At 35.3% G+C, this 22,968-nt stretch overlaps 1 protein-coding gene across 8 annotated transcripts in view; it reads left to right on the top strand.

Moving 5' to 3' along the window:
* ARID4B (AT-rich interaction domain 4B) overlaps positions 1-22,968 on the top strand; it is a 147,034-nt gene that overhangs the window by 100,457 nt on the left and 23,609 nt on the right. For 6 of the 8 annotated variants that reach the window (XM_004777743.3, XM_004777742.3, XM_045087271.1 and 3 more), the window contains exons 17-19: positions 3,186-3,437; positions 17,626-17,710; positions 20,441-20,639. In XM_004777743.3, coding sequence (XP_004777800.1) covers positions 3,186-3,437; positions 17,626-17,710; positions 20,441-20,639 — 536 coding nt within the window. The remainder of the gene's footprint in view (positions 1-3,185; positions 3,438-17,625; positions 17,711-20,440; positions 20,640-22,968) is intronic. The other 2 variants (XM_045087269.1, XM_004777744.3) reach the window with 2 other exon arrangements.

The raw sequence follows: 22,968 nt of genomic DNA, 5'->3' as shown, positions 1-22,968 counted from the left end.
TTTAGTGTCCTCTGAAATTTTGGTGTGGCATGTAGGTAAACATGGAAGGAAAAACCTGGGTTTAGAAGAATATAGTATAAGTGTTTTCTCATTATACTTGGTTGTAGTCCTGTGTGCATGTGTGTATTTGAAGTACTCCCAGCTGCTACTGGAGATTATTTCAACTCTTAAGAAACTTAGTAAGGATTCAGCTTTTTGCCTAAAAATCTGATTTTTATATCTGCATATGTTTCTGGAATATCTACTGTGTGGGAGGCACTGTAATAAGCCTGTATTTTCTTTTTGTTACTAATAATTAATTTTTCAAGTTGGTGTTTCAGTTGATTTTATAGTATAAACTATATATTGTAGGTTCTAAAAAATTACTTAACCATATAGCTTTTTAATTTACTATATATATTTACAAATGTATCATACCACAACTGGAATTTTCTTGCCGTGACTGCCCTAATTTGGTAGATGTTCTTCAGAAGTGTTATGTGTTGGGAATGTCCAAGAATGTCCACTAGAATTTTATTAGATGAGTGCAATAGAAAAATTTTACAGTGATGAAGAATCATATGTATTTCTCTAGCATGTAAACTTTCTCTAAGTAATTAGCTACTACCAGGAACTTTCCATGTCCTTCTCTCATACTCTAGGTGTAGGAGATTAAGTAAGTTAATTCAGGTAAAACACCTGGTTCAGTGGCTGGCCCCATAGTAGGTATTAATAAATTATAGGTTTAAAAAAATTTATTCCATTGTGAGGAGTGTGACATCAAAATGGGAAAATTTGGTATTTCTTTGTGAATTCAGATGAAAAATACTTAATACATTTGGTTTCTCAAAATACAGTTCTTTGAATGATAAGTAACAAAAGTGTGTGCACATGTGTGTTGTGTACGCTTATGTACGTGCACAGGTGCAGCGCATGTATTGGGTGTGAGTGAGGTGTATATATATATATAAATTGAATTTCTAAAATCTGTATGCTGTTTACATTTTATACTTTCAAAGGATATCTTTGCTCTGTGTTCTGTCTCGTTTAGTGCATTTACCTCTGCTTTTTGCCACTGAATATTAGAGGAGGGAGTAGGATATTTTATTTGGCTGATAGTAATTGTGTTGTTTGCTTTTTTATACTTTAGTATATTACTTAAGTGCTTTTCATTTGGTTTGTTTTTGAGGTTGATATTCAATGCAAAATTTTATTTTTAATTTTTGATTGCTTTATTATTACAGTGTTAGGGTTTTATTCCAGATTGATAAAAAGATTGCCCTGGCTGCCACTTAAAGTAGAATTGTGCTTGGATTACTGGCATTTCCAGTTGTGCTCAGTGCACTGTATAAGACCTAGTTTAGAGCTCATTGTCATTTAAAAAATCTTAGATGTTTTATTCTGCATCTTTCTTTTCCCAATATATGATGATTCTGAGGTACATGGTAAATCTCTTCAGTGCATAGTAAATTTCTTCTTTTGTTGTGGCCACTAGAATACACTTCCTTTTCTCCCTGATATGCAGAGATACAAGCTTATGATTTAAACAAGTAATATTCTTCCCCCAAAAATATCTTCAGCATTTTAACTTTTATATATTAACCTTTATTTATTTAAAATTGTTAATAAAAGTGTATCATCCATAATACCCTTTCTAGTAATTTTCTAGATATTTTAGCCTTGCTAGTAATTATTTCTTCATTCTAGACATGTTAATGTATTTTTAATAATAGAGTTCCTATTTTTTTAATCTCAGATTATAGCTGGTTTTGTTTAGGTCTTAATTTTTAAGTACCTATTCATTTGAATATGAATGAGTCTTTAAAAATAGAAATAATTCTTGAGATTCTGTAGACTTTGTGATGTATTTCAGAGAAAATTGTTGCATTTGTTACTTTTGTAAATTTAGACTTAATTTCACAAGACTGCTAGGTTTCCCTTCATCCTTCCTCTCCTACTATGTAGAAGGAAAGAAGTAGGAGAATAAAAAATCTTTATAGTGTTGCTTGTATTACTATAGATTATTTTTGTTGCTTCTATAACTGCATAATCAGGAGTGATAATAAAGTATGTTATTGCTAAAAAGTTTGCATAGAATATAAAACAAATTCTCAGTGGAGAAGGCTTCTTACGTAAATATTATATTCATCAACTTATATTCATCAACTTATAAAGCATAATTACTTAGCTGTCTTATAGTTGTTTTATGATCTTTGTCAGCTCTTAAGTGATGGTTTCTTTTTGAGAGAAAAATTGTTGTAAAAAGTATAGACAGTTTTTATACTGTACAGCAGCAGATAAAAGCTTAAAAGTAAATATAGTCGAATTTCATATTGAAGTTTAAAAAAAAATAAATCTAGTGTTTGGAAAGAGTGATAATTTAAGATTTTCTCCAACTTGTTTAATACAGATTTGTGGCTGAATGCAAATGCTCAGTTTTAAAAAGTGCATGATATTGAGAAGATTGAAATGGTTGCAGTGCTGCTTCTAGAATGATTTTACTTTTAGTTTCGTATTACTTGGAGTTGGCCTCATATACATATTTCATTGGAACTTCTAAGTTGAAAGAATTGGTAGAAGACTTTCAGTAAATGTACAGTAAAAGCAGAAATTGTAGCAAAGTTAGAAGACTAGAAAGAAAAAACTTGATGTGATATTGATGTGAAATTAGTCAAATATTCCTGTGAAAGTTAAATAATTCAGTTAGCATAACTTTTGAAATTTTGGTTGGATCACCTTTTGAACTCAGTAAGAATAGCTGTTGGCTAGTAAAAGTTTTTGTTTTAAACATCCTGAGGCTGGAAATACTTGAATAGGAAATCATTTTTAGTCTGAAAATGGCTACGGGGTGTATGATTTTTGTTTTTGTCAATACTTTTGTATAAAACATTTTTAAAATAAAACATGAAAAAGTTGTTATAGTCGACCTTACTAGTTTCTTATACAACTTCTGTTCTTCTGGCTGTTGGAAATTTTCTTTTAACGCATTTTTCAATCTTCATTTTCTCTACATGTATCCTTCTGTAACCATGGTCATCTTAAACAGTTTTAGTTTTTAACGTTACATTGAAACTCAGAATTTCATGCACATGGAACCTGCTATTCCCGGAGCAGTCACAGCCACGATTTTTATCATTTTATGTGGTTTGGAACTGAAAAGCTTATGAGGTGTCTTTTATTAACTGCAATTTTTTAAACCTTTCAAGAGATGAAACGAATAAAGAGGAAGATGAAGATGATGAAGAAGCAGAAGAGGAGGAGGAGGAGGAGGAAGAAGAGGAAGAGGAGGATGACGACAACGAGGAAGAGGAGTTTGAATGCTATCCGCCAGGCATGAAAGTCCAAGTGCGGTATGGACGAGGGAAAAATCAAAAAATGTATGAAGCTAGTATTAAAGATTCTGATGTCGAAGGTGGAGAGGTCCTTTACTTGGTGCATTACTGCGGATGGAATGTGAGGTAACTTGAGTTTTAGCTAGTGATTACTACCTAAAAACACTTATAAAATAATTTTCTATTTTAAAATTGAATTAACGAATTACAGACTTGTCAGTATTCAAATTGAGGTCATAGTACCATAAAAAAAATGTAGATTTTAGCATGTACGTGCCTCACGTAGTGACTTCCCTACTCACTGTTTTTAATACTTAGACGATATTCTTAGTGTCTAGAAGACCGAAATCTGTACAGTTGATTTTTATGTTATACATGTAGATTAACAGAGGCAACATTGGTGAAATGATAGAAAAATCTTTTTTTTTTTTTTTTTAAGTTAAAAGACTTTTGAGCTTCTTGATGTCTGCAAGTTAACTACCAGGCTTCTTGCTCTCTTGCATTTACAACTACATTGCCACAATAACCTCTTCTTTGCAATCTTAAGTCATCACATTTCTTTCCTTCAGTAGGCAGGGATTTTAAAGTTGCAATTTCTTCAGAAGCTGTCGCCATTTTAAGAGGGCCTCTGTTTCCTCGTTAACAGCTCTTGCTTACAGCCTTCTTCAGAAGCCCCAGAACTCTGTCTGTTTGAGACAATATGGTGGAAGTGTAAGCAAGTTGGCTTGACTAAAATATAGAGTGTGCTTTCTGACTGCTGCTAACCCTAGGGGGAAGAGAGGCAAGACTAAGGTTTGGTTTTAGGTTGTGTTCAATTACTTAAGTTCTTTTCTTACACAAGTTTTCTTTGGTTTATCCAGAGAGATTTTGTATTTGAATTTTATCCCAAATTGGCAAGCCCGTTTTTAGGATCTGGTCATTTAGGAATCTTTTAAGAAAAATTTAATTCCTTTTGGAATATTTGATATTATGTTTGAAATACATGGTAGGGTCGTTGCCCTTGAACAGTTTATCATAGAAGTTTTAGGTGGTGATTTGATGGTGTATGTAGTATCTTCAAGGAGGAATATAGTTCCCATGCTTTTTATTTAAATTGTATTCTGTGATTTGGAGAGTAATTAAGAAAACATACTCTCAAATGCTGTTTCCTAAAAAAACAACTGTGCAGTCTCTTTTTCTTCAGAGTCCATTTTGTGCCATCCTGTTGTGGCAATAGGAAACTCTAGGAAGCTTGGCTAATCTGATTACCTTTCTTATTTAGAGAAAAGTACAGTTCTGATCCATTCTGAAGCTTGGAAGAAAATAACAATTTAAGTCATAAGGAAATGTTCAGAACTTTTGTTTGGGACCCATTCTTTATTATTTCTGACTAGCAAGATAAAGTTTTAGATTTTAAGAATGCTGCTATCATAATTGTTGTCCTGAAACATAAGCTTTTCCAGGGAATCAGTTTCAACATCATGTGTAATTTATCCTTTTCTCTGTTGGCTCTTACGCTACCTCTGTGGTGCATGATTTTCCTCACCTGCAAGGCTGGCTGTTAAATAGATCATGTTCAAAGGAAGATGCTTGAGATCTGATATCGCTGCTATAGGAATATTTTGCCCAGTCTTTGATATTTAATTGTTTTGATCTTACTAAATGATCTTATTAATATAAATGTAGAGGGAGTTCCATTTATGCCTAGGGTGTAACTGTAAATGTTGACTATGTTAGCTTAAAATTAGGAAGGAAAAAATTGAATCAGGAAAAATTAATAATTAGAGTAATGCCCACAGGATAGATAAGAGCCACATCCTCTTTTACCGCTCCTTGAGTTCTTCAGTCCTACTTATTCTGCTGGCTTCTATAATGAGGCAGTTTTTCTAGTCGCCTTTATATTAAATGCTTTAAATTTTGTGGCAGGTAGAATTTAGGTGTTCTCCAACTTGCAGTATTATCAGGGCTTGATTATTTTCTATTATCTCATTAAATGGAAAGGAGGCTTATAGGTGAAAGAATTAAAACATTCATAAAATTATTCTGCAAAGAAAATCTACAACTTTCTGTTTGTTAAGAAAATACAGACTAAAGGCAAGAGTTATCTTTTCCTAGAACACTTGAATTTTAGAGGGTAGAAAGGGAATGTTGGTATTTTAGCTTTGAAACTGGTTGGGGGTTGGGTAGGGTAAGGGGAAACTGAATTGAGGCCTTCAAGTTTTTAATAACATAGAAAAGAAAATGAGACCTAGTTCAACAAGACAAGCTTATGTTACTGAGAAGGATGCCATCTACTCCTCACACCTCAAGCGTTTGTATGGTCTGAACTTTCAAAAGAAGAAAACTAACCAACTTGATGAAGACCTGTAGAGTGGATCTCTCCACCCTCCTGCATCATAGAGAAAACTGTACTTCTGTATATTAGCAGTTAATTTTCTTTGAGTCAGTAGAACAGTACTCCTGTTTCCCTCTGAAGCTGATCTAATGGGGACTGCAACAAATGCTCACCACTTCTACAACAGTTTCCTATTATTCCGGTGATCTCCAGCTTGATCTTTGAATTTACACTTAAGAGACATGAAATTAGAAATGAAGATTTATGCACGAAAGTTCATGAAAATAGTTTTATCTTCAGTGGCAGTTATTACCATAGCAATTTAGGAAATTTTATATGAAGCTATTTATGTGAGTTTTGTTTGATCTGAAAGGTCACTCTCCAGTGAAGTAATTTTTCTAAAGGAAAATAAAAGTATCTCTCTTAGTTTAAAAAAATACTGTTTTCTGGTAATTTCTACGTTTTTCCTTTTTTCTAAAGTTCTGTGTAAACCTTTATATTGATATTTTTATTTGTACCCCTGTTTCACAATTGAAAATGTTAATTTTTGCTGCACAAAGGATAGTGTTTGAGCCAATTTGTTTTTCACTTCCACAGTGGAAAAAAAAAAAGACACATTTTTACAGGCTTGCACCCAGTTTTCTGGAAAATAGCCAGAGCTCTGGATCTTAAACTGCATACTGGCTTGTAGATGGTATGATACTGCTACAGAATTTTTCAGATGAGGTGGTCGTGTATCAAACAAGTATCTGATCCAAGTTGATTTGGCTAGGCTGCCACATGCTTGGGGAAAAGTCAGTGCTTTTTTATAAATTGTTTTTAACTCTTCTAAAAATAGCATTCAATCTAGAAAAATGTCAAAGTATATAAAAGTAGAAAGACAACTATTTTAATATTGTAGTAAGTTCTCTTTTAGTCTTAAAAGACAGAGCTCATATGTTTTTAAAAACTATAATCATACTTCAGTAGTTTTTAGTAGTAGCCATTCTTGTTTGTTTTCTCTTAGTGATGTTAATATTTTATAGAAGTCTTTAGTACCATTAGCTAATTGATCCCTTTCATTCTTAAGTTTCTAAGTCATGGCATAAACGTGGGAGTGATAGTTGAAAATGTAAGTTAAGCTTTGAAATTCAACTGCTGTAATCTCTGTTGCTCGTGTTGGGTTTATCCTGTTTAGTGATACAGCTAAATGTATTATGGCTATCTAGACTGCTTGGCTTGGGATTTAAAATCTATCAGTGTTCTGTATTGAGGCTGATTTATTTTTCTCCATTTCTAGTTTGGCTTTCCATAATCAAGGGGTTGGGAATTTGATTTGAGATTTTTTAAATACTGAGATTCATCAACTACATTAAAAAGATAGCCCCAACTAAAAGAGAACAGGAAAAACAACACTGAAATTTCAACTGTTGAACTCCTAAGTAACAAGTTAGTTCTACTCCATATTATAAGCTATAGGAAACTGAAGATAAGATATATTATACTTAAATATTATCTGAAATTAAATGTATTTCATTTAAAAAATATCTTACCTCTCTAAGCAAATTGGCTCCTCCATTGAGGGAATGGGGGTGGGAGGAACTAGTCAAAAGCTTCCATAAATGGGTTCAGATCCACTTTGCGCTAACATTCAGCTGCTCTTTATCAATGTCATGTGCAAAGTACTATACTTGGACTGAAGATAAAAAGAAGTGGTCCCTATTAAGAAACTGATTGTCTAGGCAGGGGAATTACCCCATCAGATTGTCTAGGCAGGGGAATTACCCCATCAAGAACACCCTCCTTCTTGATGCCCTCAGTGCTCCTCTTGTGTTGCCTACCTTCAGTCACTCCTTATCACCATTTCTTTTGACCCCCATGCTCTTGTGTTGCTTTGTAGTTCTTCCTGGACTACAGGAAGTAGTCCTGCTTAAATCTCACGCTCTTACTCCTGGCCTGCTTAAATCTCACACTCTTACTCCTGGCCTGCATCTGTGCAGCTGATCCTGTCTGGAGAAAGCAAACAACCACGCTGACTTCTTTTAAATTCATGAGTATGAACTTTGGGTGGCCACGATATGTTTCTTTTCCATTCATTCCTTCCTTTTCTCCGAAGACAGTTTCATACTGTTTCTTATCTCCTCAAATGCCTGGCATCTCTTCCCCACTCTCACTTTCAGTTGGTGACCTTACTTTATAACCTTGTGAAAAACTGAAGTGAGAGGAGAGTTTTGTGAACTTCACATCTGCCTCCTTACCTGCATCTGCTGCTGCATTCTCTCTCTCCCTCTTTAGTCATCTGTGAAAACAAGTGTGCTGCTGTGTCAAGCCGTTCTTCTAATTATCATTCCTGCTTTCCTAAGTCAGAGACATGGGACTAGAAATTCTCCCTTTTTCCTCTCTCTTTTGTCAGTTTCTCACTCTGTTTTTAATCATCCACATCTGGACCTGCAGTGGTTTTTCCCATCTCAAAACTCACTTGAGCTTTACCTGCTTTTCTTGCTGTGCCATTTCTTTGCTCATTTCCATCCAGCAAAACTATGAGCTTACATTTATCACCCAGTTTACCTCCTGTTGTTTTGTGTAAAGCCAACTCCACTGAGGCTTTTGCCCCATCACACCTCCCTGTTAGTGACCCCATCTAGCTGAACTCCATCCTTATTTCTTGACCTCTTGTTACTTGCCTTATCAGTGGTATTTGACCCAGCCGATCCTTCCTTCCATGATAATTTTCACTTGTGTTCCAGCTGCAGTAGCACCAACTGTTTTTCTTGTTTATTTTCCTTTTCTGCCGTTCCTCAGTTATCCTCTTTTGTCTCTTCTTGTCTTTGTGTGTTTTCTTTTTTTACAGTCATGCTCTTCTTTTATCTTTCTGATATCCATTTTAACTTCTTTTACTTTCTATTCCTATTTTTCTAGCTCTAATTTGAGACAATTTTCGGATACTGAATTTTTCCATATTATTTTTTTGGAGTCAAAGGGATTTGACCTTCTGGAATATAGCTTACACCTGTATACCTTACACCTATGACATGGGTAAAAAAAAAATTTTTTTTTAATTGTTCAAGCTTTCTACATCAGGACAACATTATTTTTCAATACAAAAGTGCATTTAGGGGCACCCGGGTGGCTCAGTTGGTTAAGCGGCTGTCTTCAGCTCAGGTGATCCTGGAGTCCCAGGATCAAGTCCTGCATTGGGCTCCCTACTCTGTGGGGAGTCTGCTTCTCCCTCTAACCTCTCCCCTTTCATTCTCTGTCTCTCAAATAAATAGATAAAACTTTTAAAAAAAGCAAAAACAAAAGTGCATTTAAGTTTAAAACATGAAAAAAAAATCCCCATTCCATATTCATTCCATTAATATCCCTTACCACATCTAGAAAAGTACGTGTCTGCATTTGGTAAGTAGGAAACAAATACTGAACTAAATTGGACCTCCTGGATATGAAATAGAAGTAGATTAGAAGGTAAAATCTATATAAAAGGGACAAGTCTATAAAAATGGCACCTATAGAATATAGAGACTGATGGGAGATTGGAACAGCTGTAGCCTGGCTCTCCATTGGAGCCTCTTGATGCTTTTATATGTGGTAACTCTTTGTTTAACTTTCTGAGGAACTGTCTCAACTATTTTCCGCATAGGCTACACCATTTTATATTCTTACTAGAATTGTATTGGGGTTCTGGTTTCTCCATTTCCTCACCAATATTTTATTATTTTCTGTTTTTAAAAAAAGGTTTATTATAGCCAACCTAACAGGTACCTCATTTGGTTTTGATTTGTATGTTTATAGTGACTCGTGATGTTGGGCATCTTTTTGTGTCCTTATTGGCAATTTGTAGGTCTTCCTCGGGGAAATGTCTGTTTAAGCCCTTTGCCCATTTTTGAATTGTTTTTGTTGTTGAGTGGTAGGTGTTATTCATGTGTTCTGTATATTAATCTTTCCTCAAATAAATAATTTGCAGATATTTTCTCCCATTCTTTGAACCCGCAGAATTGTCTTTTCACTCTCTTGATAGTGTCTTGATGTACCATAGTTTTAAAATTTGATAAAATCCAAATATATCTATTTTTTCTTTGTTGTCCATGCTTTTGGTGCTGTATCATAGAAAATATCACCAAATCCAGTAGTGAAAATTTCCCCATGTTTTCTTTTAAGAATATTCTTGTTTTAGCTCTAATACCAAAGTTTTTTTTTTTTACCAATTTTGAGTTAATTTTTATATGTAAATATGGTAGTCAGTTCTTCTTTGTGATCTTTTTTTGTCATATGAAGAGCCCATCTCCTAATTAGTAGCCAAAATGGGGTTGAGGATGAGAGACTAGAATGAATCTGATTGGAAACACTCCCACTCTATGACTTTCCTTCTCTGTCTCCTTTTGTCTCTTTAAGAATTTTTATGTCACTTCAGCTTAATTTCTTTATTCCTTCTATCTGCAGAATGTTCTACATCCTTACTTTTTTTTTTCTTTTACTTCTGTGTAATCTGATCCTTGCCTTACTTCCATTGTGTACGCCATTGGACTTAGGAATGTTGACAGAAGAGTACATACAGAGTTCTGTTCCTGTGCTTCAAAATAATTCTTCTGGTAATGATAGAAAGAAAAGCAAAGTACGCTAGGAACTTGTCTGCTTTATTGCTATAGTATGGAAGTTAAAAAACTACAAATGAAGACGATCTGACAGTGGTTTTTAAGTGAGTATCTACAAACTTGTTTTAGAGGATAAAGAGTCTTTTTTTTTTTTAAGATTTTATTTATTTATTTGACAGAGAGATCACAAGTAGGCAGAGAGGCAGAGGAGGGGGGGAAAGCAGGCTCCCTGCTGAGCGCAGAGTCTGATGCGGGGCTCAATCCCAGGAACCCTGATCATGACCTGAGCCAAAGGCAGAGGCTTAACCCACTGAGCCACCCAGGCGCTCCGAGGATAGGGAGTCTTTTTGACCAAGACTTCCAATTCCATTTGCATGTTTTTCCTCCTGTGTCCCGTTCTTTTTTTCTTCATACCTCACTGTCATGTTTGCAAATTCTCAACTTCCTTAACCCTCTGTCACAGTCTCCCAGCTTACTCACTTTCTAGGATGGAAAACATACTAAAATTAAAAAATACTCTGGTAGTCAAAGGACTGTGTTGCCACTCATGTGAAAAATTCTTGTGCAGTATGAAGACGCTTTGTATCAGACAGTCCTGTCTGTAGAGACATATAGTGAATGAAGTGAACATAATAATTTGTACTTTAAAAATACGACTTTTGAGTTGACTAGTTTTTCAGTGCAAGTGAATATAAATATTTCCTTCATAAACAAAGATGAGTAACTTGGTTCTTTTTGCACTCAGATGGGCTTTCTTTCTTTGTATTTATTTAAAAGTGTTTACTGAATTGAACCTGTTCCATTCAGTAGTTTTTGTAGGTTGGCAGGTACATTTAATGTAAAACATAAACATGGACCTGTTCATTTGGTTGTTTTGTAGATAGGTAGGCTCATTGGTATATTTGTCTAACTGTGCATAGATACCAGTCCCCTGAACTTATCAAATGTTAATGAAGTAAACTTTTCAGGTACTTTTAAGTCAGTATCTGCGTCACAAAATACAGTGAATGCCTCAGTTGTTAACCATTTGCACTGATCTCTATAAATGAGCCTGGTACAATGCTTTGTGATGTGTTCTTAACATTACATATTACCTCTGCCTAAAGACCTATACCTTTGTTTCATTTTACAGAGTTAAACTCTTCAGGAAAACCAGTTGATATAATTATAATACCATGTCCAATACACTGCTTGTGTCAAATATTAAATATGTTTATGCTATACTATCCAAATTACTCTCGTTCTGTTATATTCTTTATTATGCTGAGCACCATTCTGTGTCTTTAATGTGGATTTAATATTAAGTGCTATATGAAGTGGAAATATGAAATGTTAATGGCATGCTTAGAATTTTATTTTTCAATAGTATAATGCTTTATTTTTGTTTCATTATATCTTAACATGACAGAAGGCGTTAAATTTATGTTCAGTGGGTCTTTTATAAATTTTGCTTTAGATATTCTCTCATTAAAAATATATGTATAAATTGAGGTTATTACAGAAAATTCATAAAGTAAGCAAATATGGATTAAATGGATTATAAAATTTTTAATTTAATAGCTGTTGCTGTTTTTCATGTGACTTGGTCTTTTTTCCTATTACAGTGTCATACTTTTTTTTTTATATATTTTTTTACTTTAAGAAGGGGGTAAAATTTCTTTCCTTGCTAAGAGAGCCTAAATTTCCACTTTAGATGTGAGGTTTTTAAAATCTTAGTTATATGACATTCATTAACTTTTTATATATAGATAGGTAAGATACAAAGTACGTAATTATTCAGCTGTTACTAAGTGAGTCTGTCTAATCATTACAGAAAATAAAATACAGATGATTTCAGTGTTTTATCTAAATTAATGGCTGGCTTTTAGGTTTTTTGTAATTTGTATACATGTTTCAAATAGTGAGCTTTTTAATATGTCAGCTTGGTTTTTTTATGAAATTATTTAAAAATATTTTTATTCTGCATGTAAATTTTTTTTAATATCTAAGGTTATGTCTTTTGGGGTATGTCTTAATACACGCTGCTAATATTCCTTTGAAAAGTGGTTTGGTTGGGTCATGAAGAACCGAAATCTGAATTGATGTGGGCAACAGAACCATTTTGGTTTCTTACCTGGTTGACTAACATTGTTTTCCGTTTTTATTATTGCCAAGTAATTTCTTAGATGATTTGCCAACACATCCAAACAAAAATCAGAAAGCTGTTTTTCTCTGGTGAGAGCAAGTATGTTATGGTCTCTGAATGGTTCCTTCTAGCTTTGTATGCATATTTTAATTCAACACATTTAAAAAATTCAAATACCTATGTGGCTGCTGCTTTCAAGGTTGAGAAGGTTTGTATTGTTACTTCTGTAATTACTGCTTGCTGTTGTCTTCTGTTACATGGTAAGCTCCTTGTGGAAAGGAGCTGCTTTCGTTCCTGAATACCCAGTGCCTAGGGCAGAATCCATCACATAAATAGTACCTAAGAAGCATTTATCAAATGAATAAGCCCTCATGCATACTTTTATGTATATATATATATATATAGTTTCATATAATTTTTTACTTTAGGGATCATCTTGTCCAGCTTCTTCATTCTATATAGGACAGGGAGCAGACGTTTTTAAGTTAAATGACTTGCTCATGTGTCTTTTCTTTCATGTTTGTTCCATTAGTTGAATGTTAGTAGAGATATTCTCAGGTATACCATATACATTCTTTGAAAATATCTTCCTTAATATTTTAAATATCTGATGAGATACTTATCTAGATTTCATCCTTTAATTACAGTAGATTTATTAATCATTGAAAAAGTATGGTCTAATTAGTAACAGACTTAATTTTCTGTTCAGTATTTTTTTAAATTCACTGTTTGTTTTATTTTTCAATATTTGTTTTTATTTATTTTTAAAGTTTTTATTTATTTGAGAGCAAGAGCGAGTGAGAGAGTTCACATGCACACACAAGCAGGGGAAGTAGTGGGAGAGGGAGAAATAGGCTCCCTGCTGAGTACGGAGGCCAATGAGGGGCTCTGTCCCAGGACCCCAGGACCACAACCTGAGCCAAAGGAAGATGCTCAGCCACCCCGGTGTGCCTCAATATTTGTTTTTAAATGGAAGAATTTAGTAATCTTTTCATTGTGCCTTGGTAAACTATATTTCCTTTTCTCACAAAGGGGCCAGTTACTGGCTTGTGATCATAATTTATAAAGGTAATGTCCAATTTAAGGCAGGACAGTTTTTACAATAATCCAAACTGCCTGGCTTGCTTCAGACATCCTCACAGCACTCTCTTATTGCTTGGATCTAAAGCTGCAAGTCATTTTGTTTGTAAGCCCACTACTTAGCTTGCATTGTCTCCTGGTTCTCAGACTACATGACCACTAAACATGACAACTGACAGCAACAGGCCCACTAACCTTGAAGAGTAATCTAGGTATTTAATGAGAAAAAGTGGTTTCCCTGAAGTCTGAAGGCATGTTCCCCTAAGTAACTGTTAAGGAGTGCTCTTCCTATGCAGTGGAGAGACCCCATCAAAATATGCCCTTGATTCCCTCTGTGGTACTTAGAGCAGAATTGAGAACATTGGAGAGTCCCTGACTGTCACAGCCAAGCGAAGGATGGCATGCCTGTGTATTTGAGGATATGTGAGAAAAGGACTAGAAACGTTTTCAAATTAAAAACAAAAAACTGTATTGCATTGAATTATTAAGATTCTTAATGTTCTTTAAGAATGTATTTTGAAGCATGAATGGATATCTTACTTAATATGTTACTCTAAGGAGAAATTGAGAAACTAGTTTATGGTATTCTTTTTCTTAGCTGCAATTTTCTGCTCTTTGCCACTTCCAATAATTTTGGTTTTTATGGTATTCAAGATAGTTGGATTTGAGCTGAATTTTCTCATTTTCTGTCTTCATTGATTACTTTCTTACTCTGCCCACAGTAATTGTATGGTCTCTTTAGTATAAAATACACTGTATTAAAAGTCAATGTTTATATAGAATGAACATCATCAACTTCTTGTAGTTCTGAACTAGATTCCTTTCATTCAAGTGTTTATTCTTGGTATTTGATAGGGAGTCAGAGATCTTGACCCATTAATATTGCCTCCTTTCTTTAAATTACCTGGCACTAGGAAAGTCAAAATTAAATTGGCCTACGTCTTTCTTTTATATGAGTTAGTGTCGGAAAAGTTTTGGTATTGTTTTGTTTTGAGCACCGGTTTTTGTTTTTCTCCCACGTGAACTTTCGTGTCTCTCCTTTCTGTTCTTTGAAAGTACTCTGTAAAAAAAATGGAACACTTGCATGATACTCTGAGTAATTGCATAAAGGGAAGGAACATTAATTATTTTTAAAATACAGTGATCAGTTAACAGCTCTCAGTTTATTCTCTAATCTTTGTTCCTTGTAAGAGTAATCAAAAACTAAAATGCTATTTAAAACCTCATTAAGTTTTGAAATATTTGTCTGGGTTAATGTTTGTGTCAATGATCTCAACTTTATTTGGTAAGGGCATTTATAATATGAAAGCTCTCCCTTAATCAAAATTCTCACGTTGTTTTCAGTTCTCCCTCATCACAGGTTGTGCATTCTTAATGTGGCTTTTCTATCTGCTGATCTACTATTCTTTTCTCTGTTCTTACTCTGGATAGGACCTGCCATCTGTGCCCTCTACCATTATTCTGGTATTGACCAGAATGTCTTAAGAGGCAGTCCCTTAACCCATTTTTCTCTAACTCCCGACCTCATGCTTTTTTGGCAAACCTATTGCTTGCAGAGTCAGTTTACTTGCATGGTTTGAGTTTTCTTAATCTGTGAAGTAAATTCATTGATAGATTTTTAAGGCATGTTCTAGTTCTAAAGGTTATTAATTATAATAACAATAAAAATATTGTGTTACTACATTTTATTAAAAATAGAGAATAAGTCTGGCCAAGAAAAGGACAAATCTAAAAGAATAGTGTCAGAACAGGGGAATACCTAAACAAGCAAAAAACACTGAGAAATTAGAACAGAAAGAGGCAAATAATACAGGAGTAATAATATTAACTAATATTTATAGGACTGTAAGTTACCATGTATGAAGTACCTATTATTTCAATAGGAAACATATTTAAAGAATTTTTCAAGGCATCTCTTAAAACCATACAGAATACTCATTATTTTAAAACAAAACTGTCATCCAAGATAGTAAGACCATAGTGTTTAAATACCGTTATTCCAGTGTGTATAGTTCCTTTCATCTAATTCCAAAATTTGTCTTTTTTCTTTTCTGCTTGGTCCAATGCTCTTTACACATTCCACAGTCACTACTTTAAGTGCTTCTGATAGCCAGTCTTCTTACAGGACTCTTCAGAAAATGGTGACCAGTTAGCATATGTACACTGGTGGAGCTTAGGTGGTGGGCATCATCCTGTACCAAGGCAGCAGCTGTTACTTTATTGATGTGCATGTTTCTTCTACCTTGTTCCTAAGAGAATATCCATTCTCTGTGACTCATAAATCTTTCTCCCTCATGATGAACATTTCAGCTATTGAGGCAATAACTGTTTTTGTTTTTGTTTCTGTTTCTTTCTTTCTTTTTTTTTTTTTGCTTATTTGATGTATTTGACAAGTCTAGAATATCATGGTGATGATCTTAAGTTGCAACTACTGTTTTGTCCTAATTTGAAATATAATTCATGCCAAAAACCCAAATTGAATAGTAAAAATGTCTCATATTACAAACTAACTACGTAACAGATAGTTTTGAGTAAAGAAAGGTAAAAAATAATATATCCTTGTTTAGTTTACGTTGATGTTAGGTATAAGTAACCATCATGAACTGTCTTCAGTTATCAAGAAGATAGCTTGTTTTGTTTTCTTTTAAACAAAGTACGCAGCATTAACTTTGATAACTATATCCAAGTAAGACCCACTTCTAGACATTTACATTCAGCTTTGCGAAGGGCAGAGATACTATTTTTTTTCTTCATTTTCCACCTTCATTCCAGTTTTGGAAGGAACTAAATAGCTTTCATCTCAAGCATAATGCAATTTTCAGTATTCATGGGAAAGTTAAAAGTACTGTAAATATTTAGGAAGGTGATACCATGCCAGTATAAATACCAAAAGGGATGTGTTGAGTAAAATAATATTTGTTTTAAAACTTTTTGAAGTTCTTACTATGTTTGATTATTAAAAACTAGATGTGCTGTGCAGTCTTATTTTTTTCTTTTTAAACACAGTCTTATTTGATACAGAATATACTGAGTCTGATGTAGAGAATGGCTTGATTAGGGCCACATAACCAGCCACAGGGAAGTTCTAGGAAGACTTTCCTAGAGCGCATTCCATTCTTCCTTATTATCTCTAATTATCGCTGTGGCCCTCAGCAGCTTCCACCAGATACAGACCTAATCCCTTGCCTGGGGGGTGTGCCCTAGGCCCTAGGAAAGCCAGTGTTTGCACCAGCAGTAGCACTTTGCTTGGGAGTTGTTACAGGCATACATTTCAGGCCCACTCCGGAGCAAGAATATACTTTCGCAGTTAGGTGATGACCCAGATCATTTAATGCCTGGTTTGGGGCCTCTGTTACATCATTTAGTACTTCTACTAATGAGGACATTTTTATTTAAAAGCTTATTTTTAGTTCTTCATGTTCTGGAGTTAAAAATGCTAGTGAGTTTTCATTTTCCACAACAAATATATATAACTTTTGAACATAAAAAGATGTTAACTCATTTTTAATGTTTCTTCCTTTTAGTTGAGTTTTTACAAAAATAAACTGCCATTCCTTTTTGCTTTAAACAAATAGATTTATCGCAGTCGGGAGTAAGTTGCACCCTGTGAAACTCAGAGAGATTGTCGGCGTTGAGTGGGAAGGCCATCAGAGCTGTTGACTCTTAGCTGGGTGTATATGTAGGAAGCATCTCAGAATATTGAAAAACTTAGCGGAGTAAAGATTTCCTACTATTTTATGAGAAGGTTTTTTTTTTTTTCTGTTGATTTTGCATTGTCTGTAAGTTACAATATTACGCTCTTTTATAACACAATGTCATTTAAAACTAGAGCATATTACCTTAGCTTCCTGATGTGTCTAGGAGGAAAAAATGGTGTACTTGCTGCTTAAAAGCAAAACAGAGTAAGAAAAAAAAAATGTAGAAAAAATTGTGGTTTCTTTACAATACAAATTTGGTTTCTTTTAGTTATGGTAACAGGGTAAGGGGTGCTAGTTTAGATGTCAAGAACTCTTTCTGGTCTTGGTTCAGCCAGTAGCTGACATTATATCCTTGGGCAGATCACTTCATCTCTCTTTTTGGACCTTGGTAGCTTTATTCGTTGAACCAGGAAGTTGACGTTTCCTGTTCTAAAATGTTACGATTCTATTTATGAGTTTCTCTTTAATATGGCATAGTTACTTAAGTGAGGTTTTGTGTACTTATATGAATTTCTCTTAATTTTAGATATGATGAATGGATTAAAGCAGATAAAATAGTAAGACCTGCTGATAAAAACGTGCCAAAGATAAAACATCGGAAGAAAATAAAGGTAAGTGGTTATTTTGCTAAAAGTGCTTTTTTTGCTACATCATAGCTGTTAATTAAAGAACTTTTCCTCTAAAATATGCATTAAATGTGTGTGTGCGTGTGTGTGTGTGTTAGTGTTGGTAGAGATAGCAATACTCTAGCAGTGAATTTACCAAATGCTAGATCTGGGTATTAACTATTGTCAGCTTATGGAAAGGTCTTTTGGAAACAGTACTGTACTAAGTGATCTTTGAGGCTTGTTTTAATCCCAGCATTGTGTAAGGCCACCCAGCCAGGTTTCGCTTACTTCTTTCCGTCCTTTTTGCCCCTCTCATTTCTAGCTAGGAGCCATAAAATAGTATGACCGGGAGCCTGGCTTTTAGTCTAATGCCTGTAAACTATTCAGGGGAAGAAAAGGAGGGGGTATATCTGAAAGCAGAGAAGAGCTGGTGGCCCCAGATCATGCAAGCTTCCCCCAGAGTGATTGTTCTTTTCTCACTGTAAAATTGGATCTGTTCTTCAAGTTTTGGTGTAGCAACCCAGGCGCTACAACTAGGGTTTCTCAAACCCCTTTCATCTCCACTTTTGGTCTTTACTGGGAAGTATGGAAATCAGAATATATAGTATTATCTTTAGCTACTGGAAGGGTTGTGTGCGAGTGGTGTTAAAAAAGCCCATTTCCACAGACAAAGCAAGTTTTAGGAGGGAGTATTTCTCAGATAGAGGAGGAGGTAGGGATGGGAATATTCATTCTGGGGGCGCCTGGGTAGCTCAGTGGGTTAGGCCTCTGCCTTTCGCCTAGGTCATGATCTCAGGGTCCTGGGATTGAGCCCTGCATCAGGTTCTCTGCTCAGCAGGGAGCCTGCTTCCCCTTCTCTCTCTGCCTGCTTCTCTGCCTACTTGTGATCTCTGTCAAATAAATAAATAAAATCTTTGAAAAAAAAAAATCATTCCCTAGGGAGTTTTTCCCTAAATATTTATTCTCAGTTCAGTTCTTGCCCCCTCCCAGGGCATATATTACAATTCCTGGTCATTAGGGAAGAATCATGTGAATTTTGGAAAAGCTTTCTAGATAATACTCTTTGATATTACACACTCCTCCCTCACTCTGTCTCATCTGTCTTCTGATAGCCATTAAAAGCCATATTTGAATTCCGAATGGGGTGGACTTTTTCTGCCCTAAGAATACAGGATACATTATGGTCTCTGGAATAAAATAATGAAGTAGTGAAAAGGCTAGCAACAGGAGAAAAAATGGAGCAGCACTAATTACTGATAGGTTGTGGTCATCTACCTGCACATCAGGCTTTTCATTGCATTCTGAGAATTAAGTCTAGATGTCTTAAGTGAGTGGCTCTCACACTTGAGCATCTGTCACGTCACCTGGAGGACTTGTTGGAACTCCGATGGCTTGGCTCCATCTCCAGCATTTTATTTTTAAAGATTTTATTTATTTACTTGAAGAGATCACAAGTAGGCAGAGAGGCAGGCAGAGAGGGAGGAGGAAGCAGGCCCCTCGCTGAGCAAAGAGCCCGATGCGGGCCTCGATCCCGGGACCCTGAGATCATGACCTGAGCCAAAGGCAGAGGCTTTAACCCACTGAGCCACCCAGGTGCCCCCATCCCCAGCATTTGTGATTCACTAGATCTGAGGTTGGTTCCGGGAGTTTGCACTTCTAATACATTCCAGTAAAATGCTCTTGGTGTCAGTCCAGGAACCACACTGGGAGAACTATTACCCTGAAACATCTGTAATATGTCATGAATTATCTTCTCTGCATCCGGAATGATGATCGTGATGTGCCGCTTTTGAGAGAAGTGTGAAAGTAGTCCCTGAGATTCCGTAGTCTGTCTCTGTGGTGGGACGGCAGAGTTGTCTACTGCTCCGTCATGCTCTGCAGCATCATTTAGGAGGCTTGTCTCAGTGATTTTTCCGATACATTATTTTCAAAACAAATTTAAAAAGCAGTTTCCAGGAAGTATTTTAGTTTGCCTCTCCTCATTTTAGTTGTAAATGGACAGTTTTTTTCAACATGAGGGAGGGAGGTTGCCTTGTGACTTCACTTTTTAAGAGATCATTTGTTTAGAGTTATACCCAGTGTCAGCTAACTGAAGATGTTTGGAATTTTGTCATTCCCAACCAACATTTTATATTGAAAATGTTGGGGCGCCTGGGTGGCTCAGTGGGTTAAGCCGCTGCCTTCAGCTCAGGTCATGATCCCAGGGTCCTGGGATCGAGTCCCGCATCAGGCTCTCTGCTCAGCGGGAGCCTGCTTCCCTCTCTCTCTCTGCCTGCCTCTCTGTCTACTTGTGAGCTCTCTTTGTCAAATAAATAAATAAAATCTTTTAAAAAAATTTATATTGAAAATGTTACACGTTTTGAAACTACCAGGTTGAAATTTTTTTTAGTAAATATTTAAGACGTTTGGGTTTTAATTTTGAAGAATTTATGATGTCAGTTATTACCAGTATGTGGTTTGTTAGTCTGAATTGCTTATGGGATCACTTATTTATCTCCACTATTAAAATTTAAATATTAGACAAAAAAGTTTTATTTATCCTATAGTATTTGTTTAAAACTTTGGAAAAACATTTTTGGCTGTTTGTGAGGAGCTTCTTATGTTCTTTATTCTCATATTATTTAATGATATGTAATAACAACTTTGAATTTAAAATGAGTGTTAACATTGCTACTAATAAATGCTTCATGATAAGTTATGGCTAACATGAGATACTTTTTTTTCTTAACCTAGAATAAATTAGATAAAGAAAAAGACAAAGATGAAAAATACTCTCCTAAGAGCTGTAAACTTCGGCGCTTGTCAAAACCGCCTTTCCAGACAAATCCGTCTCCAGAAATGGTATCCAAACTGGATCTTACTGATGCCAAAAACTCTGATACAGCTCATATTAAATCCATAGAAATTACTTCTATCCTTAATGGACTTCAAGGTAAACATAACAAATGTCCTGTTGCGTGCAACTCTATGTTTTTAGTTGTTACAAGTCAAATTCTATAAAGCCAATTCACTGTTTTTTAATTGGACCATAATTTTGTTTTCTGTTGTTACTTGAAATAAAATCAGCTATTAATTGCTTGGAAATATTTCTATTAGTAGTAGACCTAAAGGTGTCATTAAATTTTAGTTACGATTTATTATTCACCCTACCATACTGTACTGTGGGTTTTTCAGGTACTGTCCTTCTTTGTTGCCAGGTAAAAGCATGGTTTGTCTTATGAAATATTAGTCTATATTGTTATACTGAATTTTTTTTATAAAGAATACCAAACTTTGCTTATCTTGATTACATCTATTCTGATCTTTTTTATGATGGCATTATTGCTTAATACTTAAGGCAGAATGAAGCAGAACTATCAAATAATAAAAATGAGGAAGACTGGAGAGGGGATTTAATCAATTTGACTGTCAGGGAAAGGGGGAAATATGACCTGTTAAATGAAGTATGTTTCTTCATAAAAATATTTGACATTTCGGGACGCCTGGGTGGCTCAGTTGGTTAAGCAGCTGCCTTCGGCTCAGGTCATGATCCCAGCGTCCTGGGATCGAGTCCCACATCGGGCTCCTTGCTCCACAGGGAGCCTGCTTCTCCCTCTGCCTCTGCCTTCCACTCTGTCTGCCTGTGCTTGCTCTCACTCTCTCTCTCTGACAAATAAATAAATAAATAAAATCTTAAAAAAAAAAAAAATATTTGACATTTCTCATGACTTAAGAGTTTGGATTTTTACTCATTTGGAGTAAGACAGATTGTTTTATGTCTCTTAGTTTAGATGGTTATTTACATGAACCAGTTTTATAATGCTATAAATATTCTTAAGTTCAGCCTGTAATTTTCTGATGTATCAGATACACAGATAGTATATCAAAATGCATACATATATATGTAATTTAAAGAATAATATAAATATGATCATTGGTATGTCTACCATAGTGGTGAACAAACAGTATTTATTTAAAAGAATTTTGCATTTCTACCCTAGAATAATTAATATCCTGACTTTTAAAAATTTATTTTAAAGATTTTATTTATCTGAGCGAGTGGGTGAGAGAGAGCGAGAAGAGAGAGTGAGTGCAAGCAAGGGGAGAGGCAAAGGGAGAAGGAGGAGCAGACTCTTCGCTGAGCAGGGAGCCTGATGCGGGCCTCGATCCCAGGAGCCCAGGATCATGACCCAAGTTGAAGGTGGATGCTTACCCAGCTGAGCCACCCAGGCACCCCTAATATCCTGATTTTAGTGTTATTGTTCCTTTATTTTTCTATAGAACTAAACATATATGTGTATGTATAAAACATACATTTCTGAAGAGCATATTGTTCAGTTTTTTTTTAAACTGAGTAGCAAGCATAAGCCTTGCTGTGTGAGAAAAGGTGCTGTTGCACTCAGATGAAAGCTGCCTGAGAATGTTACCTGAATAGAGTCTGTAGGCCGTATTCTTACTTCATGTTCAGCTTCTCTGAGAGTTTGCAAAATCATCTCTAAGGAAATTCAGTGTGGCAAGGTCATAGAGGCGTTCTGGGATACATTGAGGCCCTCCATGATCCGTACATTTGATGTAATTGTAGTGAATGATGAACAGGTATATGGGAGTAGGAAGCTGCTCTGTATTTTGTGATTTTAGGCCTACCAAAGCCTCTTACACCTTACCTTACACCTCTAGCTTTCAGGTGCAGGTCAGAGCAAAATGTTTCTGCTGGGTAGTCAGCTTTCGACATTCCTTTTGACTGTGTGGGGGCAAGCTAAACCTCTTTAAACTCCTTTCGACCATGTGGGGCTTGATCCCGTGTTAGTGATAGTAGTCCTTCACACTACACTGCTAGAATGGACTGGTTTCCTCCCGCATCTGGTATACGGATATCTTCCTGGGGAGATCCCATTCTACAGTTACTCACTCTTCAGAGTACTCCTTGGGATAGCTTTGTTTTGGCATCTCATGTTTTTTAACCCTCCTTGAGCATATGGAACATACTCTCTAGTAACTTTTCAAGAACAAGTGGGTGAGAAGGAGGTAAGTTTTGAGAGACTGTGTAAGTCTAAGAAAATCTGTTCTGTGCATGGTTTAGTTGGGTTGAATGTTTTTCCTTCAGTATTTTATTGGTATTATCTTCTTTTCTTCTAATGTTGTTTCTGTGAAGTCCAGAACTCTTCCAATTACTCATTCTTTCTGTGTGACTTGTTTTATTTGTTTTGTTTTGTTTTTCGCTTTTTGCTTTTTCCTATCTTTGGAATCTTGAATCTTTGTTTCTAATGTCCTAGAATTTCACA

The sequence above is a fragment of the Mustela putorius genome, unplaced genomic scaffold, assembly GCF_011764305.1.
Source record: "Mustela putorius furo isolate JIRA1106 unplaced genomic scaffold, ASM1176430v1.1 tig00001075_pilon_pilon_pilon, whole genome shotgun sequence".
Taxonomy (NCBI): Eukaryota; Metazoa; Chordata; class Mammalia; order Carnivora; family Mustelidae; genus Mustela; species Mustela putorius.
Note: the sequence above shows the minus strand (reverse complement) of the source record. Positions and strands in the feature narration are given on the sequence as shown.